This window comes from Brachionichthys hirsutus, chromosome 21 (genome assembly GCF_040956055.1).
Source record: "Brachionichthys hirsutus isolate HB-005 chromosome 21, CSIRO-AGI_Bhir_v1, whole genome shotgun sequence".
NCBI lineage: Eukaryota > Metazoa > Chordata > Actinopteri > Lophiiformes > Brachionichthyidae > Brachionichthys > Brachionichthys hirsutus.
Genome location: NC_090917.1, coordinates 9,976,935 through 10,000,869, shown reverse-complemented (window position 1 = coordinate 10,000,869; position 23,935 = coordinate 9,976,935). Strand labels below are relative to the sequence as shown.

Below are 23,935 nucleotides of genomic sequence, written 5' to 3'. Positions count from 1 at the left end.
ACAGTGACCCGGGATCAATAGACGCAGACGGGTCAATAATTCTACCGATTCACGTTACAGCTCAGGTTGTTTCATAAAAATCTATTTGATTAATAAAAAACTGATGTTCAATATTGCTGCATAAAATCTCAGGGACATTGGGGTGGATGGTTAGGGTGTAACCACGAGCCCCAGCAGGGGGGCCGTTTCCTGTTAACCCAATGAGAAAAGTCTCACACTGGAACTAGTTCTTTGTAAAGGAACTAAAGGGTTTAATCAAAAATACAGAACCACCTGTTCTTTGACAGCTCTGATACTGGAAAATAACATCTTTAAATACCCCCCCCCCCCCCCCCCCCACACACACACACACACACACCAGTTCCTGTGTCAGTCCTTCACATTATAATTCCTGATATTGCTGGCCTTGCCCTGGGCTCCAGGTCTTCTGGGCTTGGCAGTGTTGGATGGTGTTGTGGAGGGGGTTCTCCGCTGTTGGACCACAGTTGGGGGCCGGCTGTGAACGGGGGCACTGAAGCCATTCACCATCATCTGATCTCCAGCATCACCAGACTGTGCTGCATCCCTCTTGCTCATCTCGCCTTCACCACCTCCAGCGTGCAGATGGAAGAAAAAACTGGATTTGGATACAATTTCCCCCCCAAGAAACAAACACAATTTGTCTCCACGAGACATTGCTAGTCGTTAGGTCCGACATATCTGGGGCGGTTACCTTCAGAGAATGTGGATGTACTGAGTCCACAATCCATGATCTTCCACAGCTGGTTCAATGACTGCAGTGATTCTTCTGATGACAGTGGACCCCCTTCCAGATGTGAGTGGGGTTGTGGACCTCCTTCCAGATGTGAGTGGGGTTGTGGACCCCCTTCCAGATGTGAGTGGGGTTGTGGACCTCCTTCCAGATGTGAGTGGGGTTGTGGACCCCCTTCCAGATGTGAGTGGGGTTGTGGACCTCCTTCCAGATGTGAGTGGGGTTGTGGACCCCCTTCCAGATGTGAGTGGGGTTGTGGACCCCCTTCCAGATGTGAGTGGGGTTGTGGACCTCCTTCCAGATGTGAGTGGGGTTGTGGACCCCCTTCCAGATGTGAGTGGGGTTGTGGACCCCCTTCCAGATGTGAGTGGGGTTGTGGACCCCCTTCCAGATGTGAGTGGGGTTGTGGACCCCCTTCCAGATGTGAGTGGGGTTGTGTCCGACTGAGCTGAGGAGTGTTCTCTTTGTTTTTCTTGGAGCTCTACAGAAGAAGAAGATGACGTTGTTATCATATTTAGCAAGCGTGTGAAACATATGAAACTACAGATATCAGCTAAATAGAAATACATTTTACGCTATAACATGTTCAGCCCAAACGGTGTTCTGCTGAGCGTCGCTGAGGAACAGCGGTGGTTGTTCTTGTGTTCTCTTGTGGCTCATTCACAGCTGATAGAGATTCATCGTTCCTCTTTGGCCTCCTTCAAAACAGCCCACAATTCACCTTTCAGGAGGCCGTAAGAGGAGATGGTCACCACGACCCTCTCCAGATCAATCCCCCTACCTTGGCCCCCATTCCCCGATTCACCCCCTTTTTGTCCACCTACGTTGTACATATTATGTGTCTTTTTAATTTATTGTTATTTTGCATCAGTTGAGTAATTTAATATTAGTTTTATTGGTATTGTTAAATGTCGATGATTTATGTACGAAGGACTTTCAACGGAAACAAGACCGCAAGGACTTTTCAGAAATGCTCCTCTTAGACAGGATGTTTGACTGTACTTGTACTGTAATACATGCTACTGTGTGACTGTACTTGTACTGTAATACATGCTACTGTTTGACTGTACTTGTACTGTAATACATGCTACTGTGTGACTGTACTTGTACTGTAATACATGCTACTGTTTGACTGTACTTGTACTGTAACACACGCTACTGTGTGACTGTACTTGTACTGTAATACATGCTACTGTGTGACTGTATTTGTACTGTGATGCATGCTACTGTGTGACTGTACTTGTACTGTAATGCATGCTACTGTGTGACTGTACTTGTACTGTAATGCATGCTACTGTTTGACTGTACTTGTACTGTAATGCATGCTACTGTGTGACTGTACTTGTACTGTAATGCATGCTACTGTTTGACTGTACTTGTACTGTAATACATGCTACTGTGTGACTGTACTTGTACTGTAATGCATGCTACTGTGTGACTGTACTTGTACTGTAATACACGCTACTGTGTGACTGTACTTGTACTGTAATACACGCTACTGTGTGACTGTACTCGTACTGTAATGCATGCTACTGTGTGACTGTACTTGTACTGTAATACACACTACTGTGTGACTGTACTTGTACTGTAATACATGCTACTGTGTGACTGTATTTGTACTGTAATACATGCTACTGTTTGACTGTACTTGTACTGTAATACACGCTACTGTGTGACTACTTGTACTGTAATACATGCTACTGTGTGACTGTACTTGTACTGTGATACATTCTACTGTTGACTGTACTTGTACTGTGATACATGCTACCGTGTGACTGTACTTGTACTGTAATACATGCTACTGGTTGACTGTACTTGTACTGTGATACATTCTACTGTTGACTGTACTTGTACTGTGATACATGCTACTGTTTGACTGTACTTGTACTGTAATACATGCTACTGTTGACTGTACTTGTACTGTGATACATTCTACTGTTGACTGTACTTGTACTGTGATACATGCTACTGTTGACTGTACTTGTACTGTAATACATTCTACTGTTGACTGTACTTGTACTGTAATGCATGCTACTGTGTGACTGTACTTGTACTGTAATGCATGCTACTGTTTGACTGTACTTGTACTGTAATACATGCTACTGTTGACTGTACTTGTACTGTGATACATTCTACTGTTGACTGTACTTGTACTGTGATACATGCTACTGTTTGACTGTACTTGTACTGTAATACATGCTACTGTTGACTGTACTTGTACTGTAATACATGCTACTGTGTGACTGTACTTGTACTGTGATACATGCTACTGTTTACTGTACTTGTACTGTAATACATGCTACTGTTTGACTGTACTTGTACTGTAATACATGCTACTGTTTGACTGTACTTGTACAGGTACTACTTGGTACCAACAGATGACAACATGTGGACCTGGTTTGGTACCAACAGATGATAACATGAGGACCTGGTTTGGTACCAACAGATGACGACATGAGGACCTGGTTTGGTACCAACAGATGATAACATGAGGACCTGGTTTGGTACCAACAGATGACAACATGAGGACCTGGTTTGGTACCAACAGATGATAACATGAGGACCTGGTTTGGTACCAACAGATGACAACATGAGGACCTGGTTTGGTACCAACAGATGATAAAATGAGGACCTGGTTTGGTACCAACAGATGACAACATGAGGACCTGGTTTGGTACCAACAGATGATAACATGAGGACCTGGTTTGGTACCAACAGATGACAACATGAGGACCTGGTTTGGTACCAACAGATGATAACATGAGGACCTGGTTTGGTACCAACAGATGATAGAATATAATAGAATAGAATAGAAAGCCTTTATTGTCTTTGCATAGTGGCTATGCAAAGAGATTAGGAGCGCTGCACCGTCCGGTGCGTCGTACAACATACAGTTCAATAATCTCAGAAAATGCGGTAAATGTAACAGAAAATTCAAGTACGGTAGGTTCAAGCAGAACAAAAAAAAAAGACACATATTTAAAGTGATCAGTGCATGCAGTGCGATTGGCCAGTACTTTGCATGAGGAAGTAGAGTACATTAGTTATTGCACATGAGTTATTGCACATATAGTTATTGCAGATAGTGAGCAGTTGTCCTGTTTAATCCTGGTTGTCGTTCAGATGACAACATGAGGACCTGGTTTGGTACCAACAGATGATAACATGAGGACCTGGTTTGGTACCAACAGATGACAACATGAGGACCTGGTTTGGTACCAACAGATGACAACATGAGGACCTGGTTTGGTACCGACAGATGACAACATGAGGACCTGGTTTGGTACCGACAGATGACAACATGAGGACCTGGTTTGGTACCGACAGATGACAACATGAGGACCTGGTTTGGTACCGACAGATGACAACATGAGGACCTGGTTTGGTACCGACAGATGACAACATGAGGACCTGGTTTGGTACCGACAGATGACAACATGAGGACCTGGTTTGGTACCGACAGATGACAACATGAGGACTTGGTTTGGTACCGACAGATGACAACATGAGGACTTGGTTTGGTACCAACAGATGATAACATGAGGACCTGGTTTGGTACCAACAGATGATAACATGAGGACCTGGTTTGGTACCAACAGATGACAACATGAGGACCTGGTTTGGTACCGACAGATGACAACATGAGGACCTGGTTTGGTACCGACAGATGACAACAAGAGGACCTGGTTTGGTACCGACAGATGACAACATGAGGACCTGGTTTGGTACCGACAGATGATAACATGAGGACCTGGTTTGGTACCGACAGATGATAACATGAGGACCTGGTTTGGTACCGACAGATGATAACATGAGGACCTGGTTTGGTACCGACAGATGATAACATGAGGACCTGGTTTGGTACTGACAGATGACAACATGAGGACCTGGTTTGGTACCGACAGATGATAACATGAGGACCTGGTTTGGTACCGACAGATGATAACATGAGGACCTGGTTTGGTACCGACAGATGACAACATGAGGACCTGGTTTGGTACCGACAGATGATAACATGAGGACCTGGTTTGGTACCGACAGATGATAACATGAGGACCTGGTTTGGTACCGACAGATGACAACATGAGGACCTGGTTTGGTACCGACAGATGATAACATGAGGACCTGGTTTGGTACCGACAGATGACAACATGAGGACCTGGTTTGGTACCGACAGATGATAACATGAGGACCTGGTTTGGTACCGACAGATGATAACATGTGGACCCGGTTTGGTACCGACAGATGACAACATGAGGACCCGGTTTGGTACCGACAGATGACAACATGAGGACCTGGTTTGGTACCGACAGATGATAACATGAGGACCTGGTTTGGTACCGACAGATGACAACATGAGGACCTGGTTTGGTACCGACAGATGACAACATGAGGACCTGGTTTGGTACCGACAGATGATAACATGAGGACCTGGTTTGGTACCGACAGATGATAACATGTGGACCTGGTTTGGTACCAACAGATGACAACATGAGGACCTGGTTTGGTACCGACAGATGATAACATGAGGACCTGGTTTGGTACCGACAGATGATAACATGTGGACCTGGTTTGGTACCGACAGATGACAACATGTGGACCTGGTTTGGTACCGACAGATGACAACATGAGGACCTGGTTTGGTACCGACAGATGATAACATGTGGACCTGGTTTGGTACCGACAGATGACAACATGAGGACCTGGTTTGGTACCGACAGATGACAACATGAGGACCTGGTTTGGTACCGACAGATGATAACATGAGGACCTGGTTTGGTACCGACAGATGATAACATGAGGACCTGGTTTGGTACCGACAGATGATAACATGAGGACCTGGTTTGGTACCGACAGATGATAACATGAGGACCTGGTTTGGTACCGACAGATGATAACATGAGGACCTGGTTTGGTACCGACAGATGATAACATGTGGACCTGGTTTGGTACCGACAGATGATAACATGTGGACCTGGTTTGGTACCGACAGATGACAACATGAGGACCTGGTTTGGTACCGACAGATGATAACATGTGGACCTGGTTTGGTACCGACAGATGATAACATGAGGACCTGGTTTGGTACCGACAGATGACAACATGAGGACCTGGTTTGGTACCGACAGATGACAACATGAGGACCTGGTTTGGTACCGACAGATGATAACATGAGGACCTGGTTTGGTACCGACAGATGATAACATGAGGACCTGGTTTGGTACCGACAGATGATAACATGAGGACCTGGTTTGGTACCGACAGATGATAACATGAGGACCTGGTTTGGTACCGACAGATGATAACATGAGGACCTGGGCTGTTTCTGCTGTTACCTCGGGCCTCTCAATCCCCTGGGACTCAGGGACAACATGCTCAGCAGAAGTGGAAGTCCACTGTCTCAGACCGTACTGCAGCTCCTTGGGGCACAAAGGTTGGTTAGATCAACTGTTCCCTCTTCTGGTAGAGCAGAGTAGTACACAACACCAGAACGTCTCATCCTCACAGATCTGGGGGCAGGCAGGGCCTTCAAAGTCTAATAACATTGTGAGACAACCACGCATACATGCAAAACAGATGCAAAATTAAAGTCGACATTTTGTTTTATTCCTTTTTGAAAATAATGCAATTTGTTTTTGGTGAACTTTCAATGATTTTGATGTAAACATTTAATACTTTAAAAATGTACATGTTCTCCTATTACGTACATTTTTGGAATGATTAATTATTTTGTAGAACATTTGCATATTATGAAGGGAATATTTACGAGTCTCTTGAGTCATTGAGTAGAGCAGCCGTCTCCAAGACGACAGACTTAGAGGAGGTACCTGTCCGGTGAGCTGGTACTGCAGCTGCTCAACAGCAGTCAGACTGTCATGTCTGGGTTTAAGACACTTGGTGGACAAGTCCCTCTGTGGAAAGCCCTCTATAAGAACACGGAAAGACAGTGAGCACTAAAAACAGGACAACGTGCCCAAACACAGGAGTAGTATAAAGTACATCCTCTACCAGATTACATCTGTCTGGAAGAGTAATAGACATAATCTGCTCCTGATTTATAAAAGCTAACCCAATGGGAGGATGTCCTATCTATCTATCTACGCCGACGCCGACAGCTAATTGGATGTTGTTGACTTGACTTCCAGCAGACCGATATTCACTTCACATCAGAAGCCAACTAACCAAAACTCCGGTTCAGGATTGAATGAATGAATATTCTGGACAGTTTATTTCAATGTTCCAAATAAACAAATCCAGGATCAAGTCACGATGATGAATCTTGCTTTTGCTCCGTGAATCGAGTAGTAGTACGAGTCTCCTCTCAGTTTAAGCCGTGCATGTGGTGCCGAGTGTGCCGAGTCATGTACCCTTCAGTCCGGACGCGATGGTCAGGCTCCTGAGGCGGTTGTTCATCTCTATCAGCTGCTGCTTCTCCCTGCTGAGACGGGCGATGCAGAATGCTGCCCTCTTGAGCCTGCTATGCATTAGCCAGCAGCTGCTTTTAGCACTCTGCACATGTTCAAAGAAGCAGTCTGACTTCCTGAGACTTGGGGTCTTCTGTTGGCGCAGCACCCTCTGGAAGGAAAGCCACAATAACTTAGCAGCCTCTCACATTAGTGATTGCTGTGCAGGTGAAACTGGGGCAGTGTTATACGACAGACTAGTGATGTACAATAAAAGCTTGTTATCTTGCCCACATTTTACATTTGTGTGTTGATGACAAATGGTCCAATCGACCATACACCACTGGTCCAGGTAAACCAGCTGGCTGATCTCATTTGGTTCCTGTCCATTGATGTGACCTCTGACCTCTTGCTTTGCCAAAGATGAAGTTTTGACATTTTTCTCCAGACCCAGACCATCTGAAGTTCCATAACAAAACAGGATATAGAAATTCAGCACAGGCTTTGCACAAGGGTGTGGCCCTGAATGTGTGATGGAGTTCCAGCTATACCAGTGCAGGTAGAGCAGTCACTAATAAAGCAAGAGGAGAAACAAGCAGTATATTATATATCAGAGTCATTGATCCAAGAGGCATATCCATAGTTTTGTGTGTAACGTCACCGGTTTCTGGAGGCTCAGCTCTCTTTCCAAGTCACATGTCCAGCACAGCAAATCCCTTTTGGTCCTCTGGAACTCCTCTGTTTGCCTTTGGGTTTGACCACAGACAGAAAAACATCATGTTGTTGTAGATACAGCTGCCCTGGGGTAGATACAGCTGCACTGGGGTAGATACAGCTGCCCTGGGGTAGATACAGCTGCTCTGGGGTAGATACAGCTGCCCTGGGGTAGATACAGCTGCACTGGGGTAGATACAGCTTCCCTGGGGTAGATACAGCTGCTCTGGGGTAGATACAGCTGCTCTGGGGTAGATACAGCTGCCCTGGGGTAGATACAGCTGCTCTGGGGTAGATACAGCTGCCCTGGGGTAGATACAGCTGCTCTGGGGTAGATACAGCTGCACTGGGGTAGATACAGCTGCCCTGGGGTAGATAGAGCTGCACTGGGGTAGATACAGCTGCCCTGGGGTAGATACAGCTGCCCTGGGGTAGATACAGCTGCTCTGGGGTAGATACAGCTGCACTGGGCTCTGGGGTAGATACAGCTGCCCTGGGGTAGATACAGCTGCACTGGGGTAGATAGAGCTGCTCTGGGGTAGATACAGCTGCCCTGGGGTAGATAGAGCTGCACTGGGGTAGATACAGCTGCCCTGGGGTAGATACAGCTGCACTGGGGTAGATACAGCTGCTCTGGGGTAGATACAGCTGCCCTGGGGTAGATACAGCTGCTCTGGGGTAGATACAGCTGCCCTGGGGTAGATACAGCTGCCCTGGGGTAGATACAGCTGCACTGGGGTCGATACAGCTGCTCTGGGGTAGATACAGCTGCCCTGGAGTAGATACAGCTGCACTGGGGTAGATACAGCTGCCCTGGGGTAGATACAGCTGCACTGGGGTAGATACAGCTGCCCTGGGGTAGATACAGCTGCCCTGGGGTAGATACAGCTGCACTGGGGTAGATACAGCTGCTCCGGGGTAGATACAGCTGCCCTGGGGTAGATACAGCTGCACTGGGGTAGATACAGCTGCCCTGGGGTAGATACAGCTGCTCTGGGGTAGATACAGCTGCCCTGGGGTAGATACAGCTGCACTGGGGTAGATACAGCTTCCCTGGGGTAGATACAGCTGCTCTGGGGTAGATACAGCTGCTCTGGGGTAGATACAGCTGCCCTGGGGTAGATACAGCTGCTCTGGGGTAGATACAGCTGCCCTGGGGTAGATACAGCTGCTCTGGGGTAGATACAGCTGCACTGGGGTAGATACAGCTGCCCTGGGGTAGATAGAGCTGCACTGGGGTAGATACAGCTGCCCTGGGGTAGATACAGCTGCCCTGGGGTAGATACAGCTGCTCTGGGGTAGATACAGCTGCACTGGGCTCTGGGGTAGATACAGCTGCACTGGGGTAGATACAGCTGCCCTGGGGTAGATACAGCTGCACTGGGGTAGATAGAGCTGCTCTGGGGTAGATACAGCTGCCCTGGGGTAGATAGAGCTGCACTGGGGTAGATACAGCTGCCCTGGGGTAGATACAGCTGCTCTGGGGTAGATACAGCTGCCCTGGGGTAGATACAGCTGCTCTGGGGTAGATACAGCTGCACTGGGGTAGATACAGCTGCCCTGGGGTAGATAGAGCTGCACTGGGGTAGATACAGCTGCCCTGGGGTAGATACAGCTGCCCTGGGGTAGATACAGCTGCTCTGGGGTAGATACAGCTGCACTGGGCTCTGGGGTAGATACAGCTGCACTGGGGTAGATACAGCTGCCCTGGGGTAGATACAGCTGCACTGGGGTAGATAGAGCTGCTCTGGGGTAGATACAGCTGCCCTGGGGTAGATAGAGCTGCACTGGGGTAGATACAGCTGCCCTGGGGTAGATACAGCTGCACTGGGGTAGATACAGCTGCTCTGGGGTAGATACAGCTGCCCTGGGGTAGATACAGCTGCCCTGGGGTAGATACAGCTGCCCTGGGGTAGATACAGCTGCCCTGGGGTAGATACAGCTGCACTGGGGTCGATACAGCTGCTCTGGGGTAGATACAGCTGCCCTGGAGTAGATACAGCTGCACTGGGGTAGATACAGCTGCCCTGGGGTAGATACAGCTGCACTGGGGTAGATACAGCTGCCCTGGGGTAGATACAGCTGCCCTGGGGTAGATACAGCTGCACTGGGGTAGATACAGCTGCTCCGGGGTAGATACAGCTGCCCTGGGGTAGATACAGCTGCACTGGGGTAGATACAGCTGCCCTGGGGTAGATACAGCTGCTCTGGGGTAGATACAGCTGCTCCGGGGTAGATACAGCTGCCCTGGGGTAGATACAGCTGCACCGGGGTAGATACAGCTGCTCCGGGGTAGATACAGCTGCCCTGGGGTAGATACAGCTGCACTGGGGTAGATACAGCTGCTCTGGGGTAGATACAGCTGCACTGGGGTAGATACAGCTGCTCTGGGGTAGATACAGCTGCACTGGGGTAGATACAGCTGCCCTGGGGTAGATACAGCTGCACTGGGGTAGATACAGCTGCCCTGGGGTAGATACAGCTGCCCTGGGGTAGATACAGCTGCACCGGGGTAGATACAGCTGCACCGGGGTAGATACAGCTGCTCCGGGGTAGATACAGCTGCTCCGGGGTAGATACAGCTGCCCTGGGGTAGATACAGCTGCACTGGGGTAGATACAGCTGCCCTGGGGTAGATACAGCTGCTCTGGGGTAGATACAGCTGCACTGGGGTAGATACAGCTGCCCTGGGGTAGATACAGCTGCCCTGGGGTAGATACAGCTGCTCTGGGGTAGATACAGCTGCACTGGGGTAGATACAGCTGCCCTGGGGTAGATACAGCTGCCCTGGGGTAGATACAGCTGCTCTGGGGTAGATACAGCTGCCCTGGGGTAGATACAGCTGCTCTGGGGTAGATACAGACTTAGAAGTCTTCTGATTCGGTTCATTGTTTACTGTTTGCCTCCCATGTACACATGTATTTGTATTGTGTATTTGTATTGTGTATACAGCCACCGCTGTGATTCCCTGCCCTGATGAAGGTCGTAGGTCGTAGGTCGTTCCCCCCCCCCGTCTCACCATCTGAGTCTGTCGAGCTGCATCCTGAGCCGACCCGCCTCCTCGCTGTCCTCGGCCAATCGGCTTCTCCGTTCCAGCATCCTGACGATGTGCACAAAGAGCCCGTCCAGCTCTCCCTGCCTGCAGACGAGCACACGTTAGTGTACACTGAAGTACACTGAAGTACACTGAAGTACACTGAAGTACACTGAAGTACACTGACGTACACTGACGTACAGAATACTAGGAAGCAGTAACAGTCTGATCTCTGGCTACACAAAGTCGCACACATCACTATAAACACAACTACCGTTATTGATAGCAGGCGAACTCCTCACTTTATTATTGATTGATCCGCTGCACCTCCAAGGTGCTTCATTCTTTCATTGTGTTTGCAGAGGGGGCGTTACTTTCACACGTGATCGTTTGTTTATTGATTAACAGAATTGCTCTGGCTCCCTGGGGGGGGGGGGCAAACACACAAACTTTACTTTTCAAGTCACAGTCCAGAATTTCTCAGGATGCAATTTGTGACTCAAGCCTTGAGATCATCGTGTCCAATGAAAACGGGCCCCTTCTTACAGGAAAACAGTGGAGGTACCGGGTTGATCAGAATCAGAGCATCTACCTTCATCTTCACAACGGAACCTTGTTCATAGATGAGCATCTTCCGTAGCAGAACCTCTATGAGAACTTCTTTCAGAACAGAACCTTCTCTCTAGCCTCCATAGTTTATGCTGACGTAAAAAAATCCTTCGTTCATTTTCCTAACCGCTTTATCCGTAATCTGGTAGCGGGTCGTTCTGAAGCCTATCCCAGCCGTCTATGGGCGAGAGGCCACGTACAGCCTGGACAAGGCGCCAGTTCATCACAGGGCCACACACACACACACGCACACACAACGAACCAATTCACCTAAGCTGCAAGTTTGTGGGAGGAAGCCGGAGAACCTGAAGAGAACATACAAGAAGATGCCAACTCCTCGCAAGCACTGTGCCACCCGGCGCTCCTAAAACACTTAAATACATAATAGTCATTCAAATAAAACAAAATAAAAAAGTTCAAACATGCCTGAAGTTGCAGAATAAAGAACCCAATCAGATGCACATCTTCGGGAGCTCTACACAGAACTCTGCTGGGTGTTTTGAGAGGATACCTGGAGGGGCCATAGTCCCCCCCAGCAGCTTCAGTCAGCTACGTAGCTTGTGCTTCTGAGCCTGGCGCAGGATTCAAGGGAGACATACGTGTAACGCCTTAGTACACACGCTGGTACCTGAGGAAGGAGAACTCCTCTCTGGTCTTCTTTAGTAGACTCTCCAACGGGTGATCCTCTGCAGCCAGGAACTCCTTTGAACCCGTGTCTTTGTAGTGTAGCTGGGCATCAAGGCCTGCCGATCCACTGTGCTCCCCCCGACTGCATCGTTGAGCTGGTAACACAATGTCAACGCAACACTTCAAGGCACTGTGGGACCTGAAATGTTTCCAGGATGGCTCTTATCTATTGACTGGTGTATCATTTAGCCCGCCTTCTGGTGATCTAGTAGTGATCTAGTAGTGATGTAGTAGCGATCTAGTAGTGATCTAGTAGCAATCCAGTAGCGATCTAGTAGTGATCTAGTAGTGATCTAGTGGTGATCTAGTAGTGATCTGGTAGCAATCTAGAGGTGACCTAGGAGCAATCTAGTGGTGATCTAGTGGTGATCTAGTAGCAATCTAGTGATGATCTAGTAGTGACCTAGGAGCAATCTAGTGGTGATCTAGTAGCGATCTAGTAGTGATCTAGCAGTGATCTAGTGGTGATCTAGTAGCAATCTAGTGGTGATCTAGTAGCGATCTAGTAGCGATCTGGTGGTGATGTAGTGGTGATCTAGTAGCGATCTGGTGGTGATGTAGTGGTGATCTAGTAGCGATCTGGTGGCGATCTAGTGGTGATCTAGTAGCAATCTAGTGATGATCTAGTAGAGATCTAGTAGCAATCTAGTAGCAATCTAGTAGCGATCCAGTAGTGATCTAGTAGTGACCTAGTGGTGATCTAGTAGCAATCTAGTGATGATCTAGTAGTGGTCTAGTGGTGACCTCGTAGCAATCTAGTGATTATCTAGTAGTGATCTAGTGGCGATCCAGTAGCGATCTAGTAGCGATCCAGTGGCAATCTAGTGGCGATCTAGTAGTGATCTGGTAGCGATCTAGTGGTGATCTAGTAGTGGTCTAGTGGTGATCTCGTAGCAATCTAGTGATTATCTAGTAGTGATCTAGTGGCGATCCAGTGGCAATCTAGTGGCGATCCAGTAGCGATCTAGTAGCGATCCAGTGGCAATCTAGTAGTGATCTGGTAGCGATCTAGTGGTGATCTAGTAGTGATCTAGTGGTGATCTAGTAGCGATCTAGTAGTGATCTAGCAGTGATCTAGTGGTGATCTAGTAGCAATCTAGTGGTGATCTAGTAGCAATCTAGTGATGATCTAGTAGCGATCTGGTGGCAATCTAGTGGTGATCTAGTGATGATCTAGTAGCGATCTGGTGGCAATCTAGTGGTGATCTAGTGATGATCTAGTAGCGATCTGGTGGCGATCTAGTAGCAATCTAGTAGTGATCTAGTAGTGATCTAGTAACGATCTAGTGGCGATCTAGTAGCAATCTAGTGATGATCTAGTAGCGATCTAGTAGTGATCTAGTAGCAATCTAGTGGCGATCTAGTAGCGAGTTTCACCATCAGATGTCACGTCAGACCTGTTAGGGTTCTGGTTCCGGTTCTGAAGGACACGTCCCGTCAGAATGGGGACGAGGTTTGGGACATTTTTAATTAAAGACTCGCTGGATGTTTGTTTTTCTTTTTTTTGGGGGGGGGGACGCACAACACAACCTCTGAGTTAATAACGAGCTCTAAGTTAGCGTACCTGTAACGTTATGCCCCGCCCCGTGGACAGACGTCTCCATCAGCGGTCGGTCGTCGGTAGGTCGTCGGTAGGTCAGCAGCACCGGGAGGTATCAGGTCCACTGGGCCGCGCTGCAGCTTCCGTACAACAATGCGCATGCGCGCAGACAGAGCATGTGATTGGCAGAACACAGAACATCACAGCATTACGTCAGATCCTGTAACAAGCACGTCCGTCAAAGTCTCCCCCCCGTCCCCCCCACTGATAGAATAAGGTTCCGGGGCCCACCGCTGAAAGGAAATTATTGATTTACTTTATCGTACGTTATAACGAGGGCCTTTCTTTTTACCATTCGAACCCGGTACCTTCTTGCTGTTAAGTCAAGACAGCGCTAGCCCAGTCGGGCTTTTATTTTGAAGGGCGTGGCCGGAACAACAATGTCGTCACGGGTCGGTGGGGTTGATCGACTGTGGTTTGTGAAGCTGCCGCGGCGTGGAGGGTGATTCACCCCGTGTGTATCTAGGACTCTTTAAAGTTCCCTAAGTACACGGTCGTGTATCTGATAAATGACCAAGTCGCTGCGGAGGTAAACTTCCGGCTCCGGGGACCGTCTGTTCTTTACCGAGCCCGGTGCCGCGCTTCATCCACGGTAAGTGAAGCACCGCAGGGCTGGGGGGCATCGATCTCACCGAGCTCACCTAGCTCACCTGCTAGCACACCGCGTTACCCTCGAGTAACGGCGCGCGTTACCTGTACATTCGGGTAAAGGGTCGCGTGTACAGCGGGAAGTCGCTCTGATCAATCGGATTTTGAACATCGGGGAGGGTGCTGTGGTTGATGACGTCACGTTCCAGCTGCTGAAAGCTCTTCCTTTTCCCGTGCAGGACAGCGGGAGGATGGGACATGGTGCTGCTGGGAGCGACTGCAGCCCTGGGGGCTAATGGCCCCCCCACTTTCACCGGCCAGGATGCACCTGGCCTCGGTGGGGGTCAGCAAGCTCTGCTTCCTGTTCTCCCTCGCGTTCTGCGGCCTCCTGCTGTTGCTCATCCCTGCCCTCCAACCCCCGGGACGGCAGGCTGTCCGACCTCAGCCACGGCCCCCGGTCAGACCCACCCGACCTCAGCCACGGCCCCCGGTCAGACCCACGCAGGCTCAGCCACGGCCCCCGGTCAGACCCACCCGACCTCAGCCACGGCCCCCGGTCAGACCCACCCGACCTCAGCCACGGCCCCCGGTCGGACCCACGCAGGCTCAGCCACGGCCCCCGGTCAGACCCACCCGACCTCAGCCACGGCCCCCGGTCAGACCCACGCAGGCTCAGCCACGGCCCCCGGTCAGACCCACGCAGGCTCAGCCACGGCCCCCGGTCAGACCCACGCAGGCTCAGCCACGGCCCCCGGTCAGACCCACGCAGGCTCAGCCACGGCCCCCGGTCAGACCCACGCAGGCTCAGCCACGGCCCCCGGTCAGACCCACGCAGGCTCAGCCACGGCCCCCGGTCAGACCCACCCGACCTCAGCCACGGCCCCCGGTCAGACCCACCCGACCTCAGCCACGGCCCCCGGTCAGACCCACGCAGGCTCAGCCACGGCCCCCGGTCAGCCGATTGCACCATGCAGAGGAAAGTGACGCCGCCATGTGGCTCAGTAGGAGCCCAGCTGCCCAGGGGGGGGTCACCCTGACGGCCGTTGCTGGGACTGACGGCCTCAGTCCTGTGGGGGCGACAGACTTCAAAGGAGACACTCTTTCTGGAGGAGCGGGCCGTGACCCCTCCAGGTCCAGGACTTGGGAGTCGCTGGCGTTTACAGACGTCTTCATCGCGGTGAAGTCCACGCGGAGGTTCCACAGGTCCAGACTGGAGCTGCTGATCCAGACCTGGGTGTCCCGAGCCAGAGAACAGGTGATGAGTCCTTCATCAGAGCACAACGCTAGTGAGGATGAGGATTAGGGAGGTACCCGATCACCTCATTTGATTTTGAACCGGTACCGAGTCCCGATCCGATACTTCTATAATACAGAAAAAAATGAAGACGAGTGAAGAAACGGATCCAGGGTGTCCCTTACGTTTTATTTCATCATTTTATTTCAACATTTAACTCTTAAACGGAGCATAGCTCGAACATTCCAGTAATAAATAAAATACTTTTTTCACTTCCTGTTTAGCCAGCATTCAACCAATAGCGTCACAGGAAGTGATGTCATGCTGCACGCGCTGCCATCTCTGTCTGGCATAGAGAGGTCTCACTCTGTAGCGTAACTCCAGATCTCATAAAAAGTAATGACAATAACGATCCATATATATCCGGTCCTGATCGGGTCCCGATCGGGTCCTGATCGGGTCCCGATTTCCGATCACAAGATGCATCAATGCTTCATGGATGCTGCTTCGGCTTCAGCCGTCTGACCGGAAGGAAAGGAGTTGGTCGATGGTGGAGTGAGATCAAACGCATACTTTCATTACCAGGAAGTGCTTCGTGTTCAGACTCATGTCATCATGACACACAGGATGTTTGAAGCTGGAAACGAGTTCAGGCCGAGCTCGGACGCATCAGGACATGGGTTCGAAGTGTTCCTAGAAGTAAACACTTTAAATAGTTCAGTAACTGTTTAATGAGGAGTCAGCTGGAAATGTTTCTCTGACCCAAACGACCAATCACAACCACAATGCAGCAAACAAGACGAGGCCTCGTGGAGGAGAAGCGGACGGGTTGCCTAGCAACAGGAGGACAGGGCGTCCATTTTGTTCGTTGGCCCGTGTTAAATTACCGTACGGACAGCGTGATGTTGTAAATGAGGAGCACAAGGACACGATGTCCTCTCGCTAGGAACGGAGCGAGACCGCAGACACACCTGGTCAGCAGGAAACGCCCGGGCGGTGCGAGGTCGCGTCCAGCAGTGCCCCCCCCCCCCCCCCCGGCAGCCTTTAACAGCGTGTCTTTGTCTGTTTTAGACCTACATATTTACCGATGGCGACGACAAGGAGCTGCAGATGAGAACAGGTAAGAGGCCTGTCTTCAGGTGGTGCTAAACGATTCCGTTAAACGGAACCCCGATGACCGACAACTTGGCAGAAATGTTTATATTTCACAGGTGTATTCGTTTTATACTGTGTATGTATACTCGCTCAAGACTCGGCAGCTACTTCTGATTCTGATTCAGTGCATTCTGGGGAACCTCGGTTCTCCTAATCCGTTCCAGAATACTGTCTGAAGACCCAAACTCTATTTCCTATAATAAATAATGTAAACTGGATGAACCCGTTCCTACGATAAAGGCCCATTTACATGTCTGCAGGTATTTTAATGTGTAACTACGTGTATCTAAACAACAGAAAACACAGATAAATAGTACATAAAGGTTAATTTAACCCACTCCTGCATCATTTACATCCCGTTTTGGCTGTGGTGTCGGGAGGGAGGGAGGGGGAGGGGCTATTCCTTTGAAAGGCAGTCTTCCTCCATAAATGACTAACTGTCCTTATTATTTCCTTCTTTAATTCAACACTTGTTCCTCTTTTCTCTTCCAGTAGTTTTACTGCTGCCTTTCTTTGGCTCCGTGACTAAGAGCTAAAGAACAAAGAGAAATAAAAACACTCTTTGTCCTACGGCGGGTCGACTCCACCTGAACCTGCTTGGTTAGACTCCGCCTTCGGTTCGCCTCGGATCCACTCGTGTGTTCGAACCCCGAGGCATTTTAAACGTCGTTGAGTGGCTGCGTACGTTTGGGCGCTGCCGTTGCTTTACCTGCTGCCCCCTTGTTGGAGGTGATGCCTTGACGTTTGGGCGCTGGCGTTGCTTTACCTGCTGCCCCCTTGTTGGAGGTGATGCCTTGACGTTTGGGTGCTGGCGTTGCTTTATCTGCTGCCCCCTTGTTGGAGGTGATGCCTTGACGTTTGGGCGCTGGCGTTGCTTTACCTGCTGCCCCCTTGTTGGAGGTGATGCCTTGACGTTTGGGTGCTGGCGTTGCTTTATCTGCTGCCCCCTTGTTGGAGGTGATGCCTTGACGTTTGGGCGCTGCCGTTGCTTTACCTGCTGCCCCCTTGTTGGAGGTGATGCCTTGACGTTTGGGCGCTGGCGTTGCTTTATCTGCTGCCCCCTTGTTGGAGGTGATGCCTTGACGTTTGGGCGCTGGCGTTGCTTTACCTGCTGCCCCCTTGTTGGAGGTGATGCCTTGACGTTTGGGTGCTGGCGTTGCTTTATCTGCTGCCCCCTTGTTGGAGGTGATGCCTTGACGTTTGGGCGCTGGCGTTGCTTTACCTGCTGCCCCCTTGTTGGAGGTGATGCCTTGACGTTTGGGCGCTGGCGTTGCTTTATCTGCTGCCCCCTTGTTGGAGGTGATGCCTTGACGTTTGGGCGCTGGCGTTGCTTTACCTGCTGCCCCCTTGTTGGAGGTGATGCCTTGACATTTGGGCGCTGGCGTTGCTTTATCTGCTGCCCCCTTGTTGGAGGTGATGCCTTGACGTTTGGGCGCTGGCGTTGCTTTATCTGCTGCCCCCTTGTTGGAGGTGATGCCTTGACGTTTGGGCGCTGGCGTTGCTTTACCTGCTGCCCCCTTGTTGGAGGTGATGCCTTGACATTTGGGCGCTGGCGTTGCTTTACCTGCTGCCCCCTTGTTGGAGGTGATGCCTTGACGTTTGGGCGCTGGCGTTGCTTTATCTGCTGCCCCCTTGTTGGAGGTGATGCCTTGACGTTTGGGCGCTGGCGTTGCTTTACCTGCTGCCCCCTTGTTGGAGGTGATGCCTTGACATTTGGGCGCTGGCGTTGCTTTACCTGCTGCCCCCTTGTTGGAGGTGATGCCTTGACGTTTGGGCGCTGGCGTTGCTTTATCTGCTGCCCCCTTGTTGGAGGTGATGCCTTGACGTTTGGGCGCTGGCGTTGCTTTATCTGCTGCCCCCTTGTTGGAGGTGATGCCTTGACGTTTGGGCGCTGGCGTTGCTTTACCTGCTGCCCCCTTGTTGGAGGTGATGCCTTGACGTTTGGGCGCTGGCGTTGCTTTATCTGCTGCCCCCTTGTTGGAGGTGATGCCTTGACGTTTGGGCGCTGGCGTTGCTTTATCCGCTGCCCCCTTGTTGGAGGTGATGCCTTGACGTTTGGGCACTGGCGTTGCTTTATCTGCTGCCCCCTTGTTGGAGGTGATGCCTTGACGTTTGGGCGCTGGCGTTGCTTTACCTGCTGCCCCCTTGTTGGAGGTGATGCCTTGACGTTTGGGCGCTGGCGTTGCTTTATCCGCTGCCCCCTTGTTGGAGGTGATGCCTTGACGTTTGGGCACTGGCGTTGCTTTATCTGCTGCCCCCTTGTTGGAGGTGATGCCTTGACGTTTGGGCGCTGGCGTTGCTTTATCCGCTGCCCCCTTGTTGGAGGTGATGCCTTGACGTTTGGGCGCTGGCGTTGCTTTATCCGCTGCCCCCTTGTTGGAGGTGATGCCTTGACGTTTGGGCACTGTGCTGTAATTGCTGCCCTTCTTTGTTTTATCCATATTGACCCTGATTAAAGTCGATGGATGGTGAGATTGGTTCCTCTTTGTTTTCTATTTGTATGCTCACGAATAAAAACATGTCGTCGGTCTGAAGCCGGTGAGCTCCCAACGTGACGTGTCTTGCAGTCCAACACTTGGCGACTTGGCGTCCGGGTCACGGGTTCCATTCCATGCAATGGAGCTCGCCGGGTGTAGCGGGGCACATGCTGCACATAAACCCGGACCTGAAAGAGAACGGGCCCCCGGTGTGTCCGCACCTCACGGAGCCTCGCTCGCCGCTGCATGGACCTGATCCGTGCTGTCTCTCTGTCCTCCAGGAGCTAACATCGTAAACACCAACTGCTCAGCAGCTCACACCCGCCAGGCTCTGTGCTGCAAGATGTCTGTCGAGTATGACAAATTCATCGAGTCTCAGAAAAAGTACGTGAAAAGTGACTCGTTCCTGATCTGATCTGACTGGACTCGGTGACACTCGTATACAAACTGGGGTTCATCGTTCTAGCAGTTGACCCCGAGGACACAACCGTTCACGCGTTCCTAAGGCCAGCTGCCTGTTGCCTGTTTTCCAGGTGGTTCTGCCATGTGGATGATGATAACTATGTGATCCTGCCCAGACTGCTCCAGTTGCTTTCCTCCTACCACCATAGCCAAGACGTCTACCTGGGCCGTGCTAGCCTGGATCATCCGATCGAGGCTCCGGAGAGAGTTAAGAGTGATGGATCGGTCAGTTGTCTTACACTTTCAATAAGATTGGGTTCCATGTCTCACTCGAGATTATCCTACACTGTCTCTCGGCCGACCGGGGTGCCATTAACAAAAACTGGATACCTATCAAAACTCATCGGTAGCAAACCTCGGCTTCTGTTCAACATGTCCCACTCTCTCGTGAGCCCCTAGTGGTAGAACTGCTTATTGCATGTCCTAACCTCCACGTTCACAGCAAAGTCTCCTCTTGAAATAGATGAATAATACTTTGTTCATTAGCCATGCTAACGCCGCTGCTAGCTAGCCGACTGGACTCTGAAGAGCCTCACGCTGATTCAAGGATGCGCACGTGAAGCGTAATGATTTACACTCGGTATTAAGTATTGAGTATTTAACATTTAGTGTGCTCCATTTTGTGTGAGGAGTTAAATATGATTAAAATCTCTTAATATTCTCTGCGTGTCAACATAAATGCCCACGCGTGCCTCGGGTTGCTGACCCCTGGTCTAAGTATTTTTATTCAGCTGCAAGCCTTTCTGCTGGAACGCAACATTTATGAATTTGACAGCACCAAATCAGCCCCTTAACGACTTCAGCATGACTGCCAACGCCGGTAGCGCTCCTTGCTACGACCGGACCGGTACTCGGCCTCGCTGCGGCGTTCGGGATAACGTTATCTCGCCGAGAGGAGTATGTTGAAAAGTCCTACCTCGCCAATAGGATGTTCACAGTTCAAATAACGCCTCCTTACTTCTGAGGTCTATTTCGAGCCCAGTTTTGTCCCTGCTCTATATGCTGTAGATTTTTAGGAAATACAATATGTTCCTGTATTATTTTGCAGATTGACATGTCTACCTTTCAAGCCGAACAGTAAGGTTTCTGTTCAGCCCCTGCTGGAATGATTGGAGGATGGAGAAAGTCGTGATCATTATTTATGAAGACACTCCTAATGACACTGCCGACTTTCTCGGCTCCCTAAAGCTTAATATTTGTTCCACTGGCAAAAATCTTAGTTTAAGTTTTGATGAGGCCCTAAAATTGGACAGAGGTTAGCTGGGATAGGAGGCCGAGCTTTTTCCCGTTGAGGATCGTGGCAGAGGTTAAGTCGGACACCGGCGCTGTTCGGCCAGCTGCCTACTGCCTCTGGAACAAGTTGCCCTGTTGCTCACCCCCGCAGGTTTCCAAGTTCCCAAGTCCATTCTGAAAATGTTTGACTCGGTAACTGAAGGCTATAGCGGTCGAGGTATTGCAGCGCTGTTCGCTTTTGTGTTTTAGTTTAGTTTAGCTGGTTGGTTGGTTGCGTTTCGGGTTGCGCTGACGTGGTGCGTAACTATGTGAGGAGGAGGATTTTATATGGTATTGATGTCACCACGACATAAAGGTAGTTGGGAAGCCGTAGACTCGTAATGATCCTCGGTGGAATCTGAGCTTTCTGTTCCCTCCCCGTGTGCAGACTAGTAGGCTGCTTTGGCACTCAGGTGGTCCCTCCTATAATCAATACTCCTCCAGTCCATAACTTTAAATAGTCTCAGCAGCTGGCTCTTTTTGTCTCCTTTCAGGTGTCTGTCAAGTTCTGGTTTGCCACAGGTGGAGCAGGTTTCTGTATCAGCAGAGGGCTGGCGCTGAAAATGAGTCCGTGGGCCGGGTAGGATAAGCGTCCGTAAACCTTCGAGAGTGACTGGGAATGAATGAAGGAGTGATCGGAGTGTGCAAGGTGGGCTGAAACACGACCACCGTGGAACAGACGGATCAGATGAGAGTAGCTCTTGATGGGCCAGAGGGACGGATCACTAACGGGCCCAGAGGTCCACTTCCAGGCTCCAGAATCAGGCTACCAGAAGCGTCTACGTGTGGATTTTGTCTTTATTTTTGCTTTAATGAATAAACGAAAGTAAACAAGTATGATGGTAAAACTGTTTTTTGTGTGTATTTGAATGATAATTCTGCACAAGATTTGTGTACATGTATGTACTCTCCCTCTTCTTTAAATACTCGGGTTTGGGGTTATTAACATTTTGGATTTATCAGTGTTTTTGTTCAGAGCTAAAATCCTCTGCATAGACTGATGGTGGACAAATGGCTGAAAAGATCAACCGTGCTCTTCTGTGAAAGTGTTAATCGAGTTCAGTCTTCTTTTCCATGGAGCAATGATTGAAGTGGTTCTGAAGCCGGTTCTGTTTGTGAGATGCTTGTCTGGCTTCAGCTTGGGGAACTTCATCAGCACAGCGGAGAAGATCCGCCTCCCTGACGACTGCACGGTGGGCTACATCATCGAAGCGCTGCTGGAGGTGACGCTGACGCACACACGCCTCTTCCACTCGCACCTGGAGAACCTGCACAAGCTGCCGGCCGACGCCGTGCTGGAGCAAGTGAGTCTGCTGGACAGCTCGATGATGTCACTTTGCACACCTGGACACACCTGGACACACCTTCTCATTGAAAGCTTTTTCTCCATTCTGGCTCCATGCTGAAGGGAAATGACAGGAAGAGCTCGGCGTCCCGGTTTACTGCAGAGTTCATAGTTTTGATGCTTTCAGTGAAAATCAATAATGAAACTTACGGCCTCGCCGAGGAGCTTCTGCTGGATGGATTTCAGGGAGTGTTACCGGGAACAGTTAACGAAATGTTGGTGATGATCCAGATCCATCCATAACCGTTTGAGTTATTTTGCTGACGGACGGCGTGATTTAGAGCGTCGCTCTCTGCCCGGGTTGATCATCTTAATAATAATATTAATAATAATATATTTTATTTATGTAGCGCTTTTCTAAAAACTCAAAGTCGCTTATCATCTGGTGACGGGGCCGCCCCGGTAGCGCTGGACTCTTCATCCTCGTATTGAGTAACCCAAACGGTTTCTTTCTTCGTAGTACCGCTACTCCGACGCCACCTGTTGGGTGGAGGTCCTCATTACAGTCTAGGGGAGCTCTGACCATTATTTAGAGCTCGCTGTTTAAGTTCCTTAGTGTGTTGTACTCAGTTGTACTCCGACTGCAGCTTCCTGACACAATACTCTTGTTGCTACTGCGTTGTCATATTAAAGTCTCTGATCTGCTTTATCTGATTTATTTGGGCTTTCTTTTGTAACAGGTGACTCTCAGCTACGGAGGCTTTGAGAACAGACAAAATGTGGTCAGCGTTGTTGGAGGCTTTTCACAGACAGAAGACCCCACAAGGTGTGTGCGCGTATACGTAAATGTGTACATGCATATACTGTATGTGTGTGTGTGGCCCCCGTCAGTGGGTATGATCTGTTAGGCAGCAGGGGAATAATTGTCATTTACATAAAACACGCCCACATGACTCAGTAGACCAATCAACGTGGATTCTAAACGGAGGGGGAAGGATATTCGGGTTTAAAACTTTGTCTCCTGAGAAATGTACAATTAAATACTTTGGGTCTCAAACTCAATACTGGAATGTTTTAATAGTTAGCAAAACAGTACAATATAATAACATGTATGCAATAGTTGAAAAAATAAACTTAAAGCCCTCACACTTTTGTTTCAAACAGTTATTTGATCTGAGGAAATCAGCATGACATGCTTCTATTTAAATAAAATCACTGCAGCATGAACTTCTTACGTTTTACACAACTCTCCTCCGAAGGCCAAATATCCCGAACTCTTTGTGAGGAGTGTATTTTGTTGAGGCAGGAAAATGCTGAAAGGAAAAGAATCATCTTCGACCCCCAAGATTGTAATTTTAAAATTGTAGTACCTTCATGTTAAGACATTGTGTTTGTGCTGACTTGGCATTTATCACTGGCTTCTCCTTTCTGCCTGTTTCTGCATGTTGTGATATAATGATCACAAAAATATGTTGTATATTGGAATCTTGTATGATTATTGCTTCTATTCAAGTCAATTGGCGCTTGTACTCTGACGCTGTTCTCTTCCCTTCCTGCAGGTTTAAGACTGTCCACTGCCTCCTCTATGCGGATACTGACTGGTGTCCAAAGCCCCGCTCAAAAAGCTGAGCGCTGTACGCTATACGTCCAGCTACAATTGTAG

General features: G+C 49.6%; 2 protein-coding genes across 2 annotated transcripts; one reads left to right on the top strand and one right to left on the bottom strand.

The window, feature by feature from the left end:
• Positions 1–341: 341 nt before the first annotated feature.
• LOC137910498 (uncharacterized) lies at positions 342–13,817 on the bottom strand. The gene is made up of 10 exons (XM_068754935.1): positions 13,764–13,817; positions 12,141–12,294; positions 10,889–11,008; positions 7,789–7,901; positions 7,514–7,677; positions 7,120–7,327; positions 6,580–6,677; positions 6,088–6,171; positions 713–1,232; positions 342–590 (listed from the first exon to the last, which is right to left on the bottom strand). Exons 1-10 carry the CDS (start codon positions 13,801–13,803, stop codon positions 370–372), a joined length of 1,722 nt encoding a protein of 573 aa, XP_068611036.1. The 5' UTR covers positions 13,804–13,817; the 3' UTR covers positions 342–369.
• Positions 13,818–14,682: 865 nt separating this feature from the next.
• Positions 14,683–23,935, top strand: rfng (RFNG O-fucosylpeptide 3-beta-N-acetylglucosaminyltransferase). Its single transcript, XM_068754393.1, has 9 exons — positions 14,683–14,864; positions 15,345–15,642; positions 16,693–16,741; positions 19,535–19,637; positions 19,787–19,940; positions 21,482–21,567; positions 22,126–22,291; positions 23,013–23,098; positions 23,832–23,935. Exons 1-9 carry the CDS (start codon positions 14,683–14,685, stop codon positions 23,899–23,901), a joined length of 1,194 nt encoding a protein of 397 aa, XP_068610494.1. The 3' UTR covers positions 23,902–23,935.

Bases quoted from the DNA above. Each gene is read 5' to 3' on its own strand.
- LOC137910498 (XM_068754935.1), bottom strand. From the start codon at position 13,803: ATGGAGACGTCTGTCCACGGGGCGGGGCATAACGTTACAG. The intron at 6,678-7,119 runs GTACATGACTCG...GTGTTCTTATAG, and splicing joins CATCGCGTCCGGACTGAAGG to AGGGCTTTCCACAGAGGGAC. The intron at 1,233-6,087 runs GTAACAGCAGAA...CTTCTTCTGTAG, and splicing joins AGGGGATTGAGAGGCCCGAG to AGCTCCAAGAAAAACAAAGA.
- rfng (XM_068754393.1), top strand. From the start codon at position 14,683: ATGGCCCCCCCACTTTCACCGGCCAGGATGCACCTGGCCTCGGTGGGG. The intron at 22,292-23,012 runs GTGAGTCTGCTG...CTTTTGTAACAG, and splicing joins CCGACGCCGTGCTGGAGCAA to GTGACTCTCAGCTACGGAGG. The intron at 23,099-23,831 runs GTGTGTGCGCGT...CCCTTCCTGCAG, and splicing joins CAGACAGAAGACCCCACAAG to GTTTAAGACTGTCCACTGCC.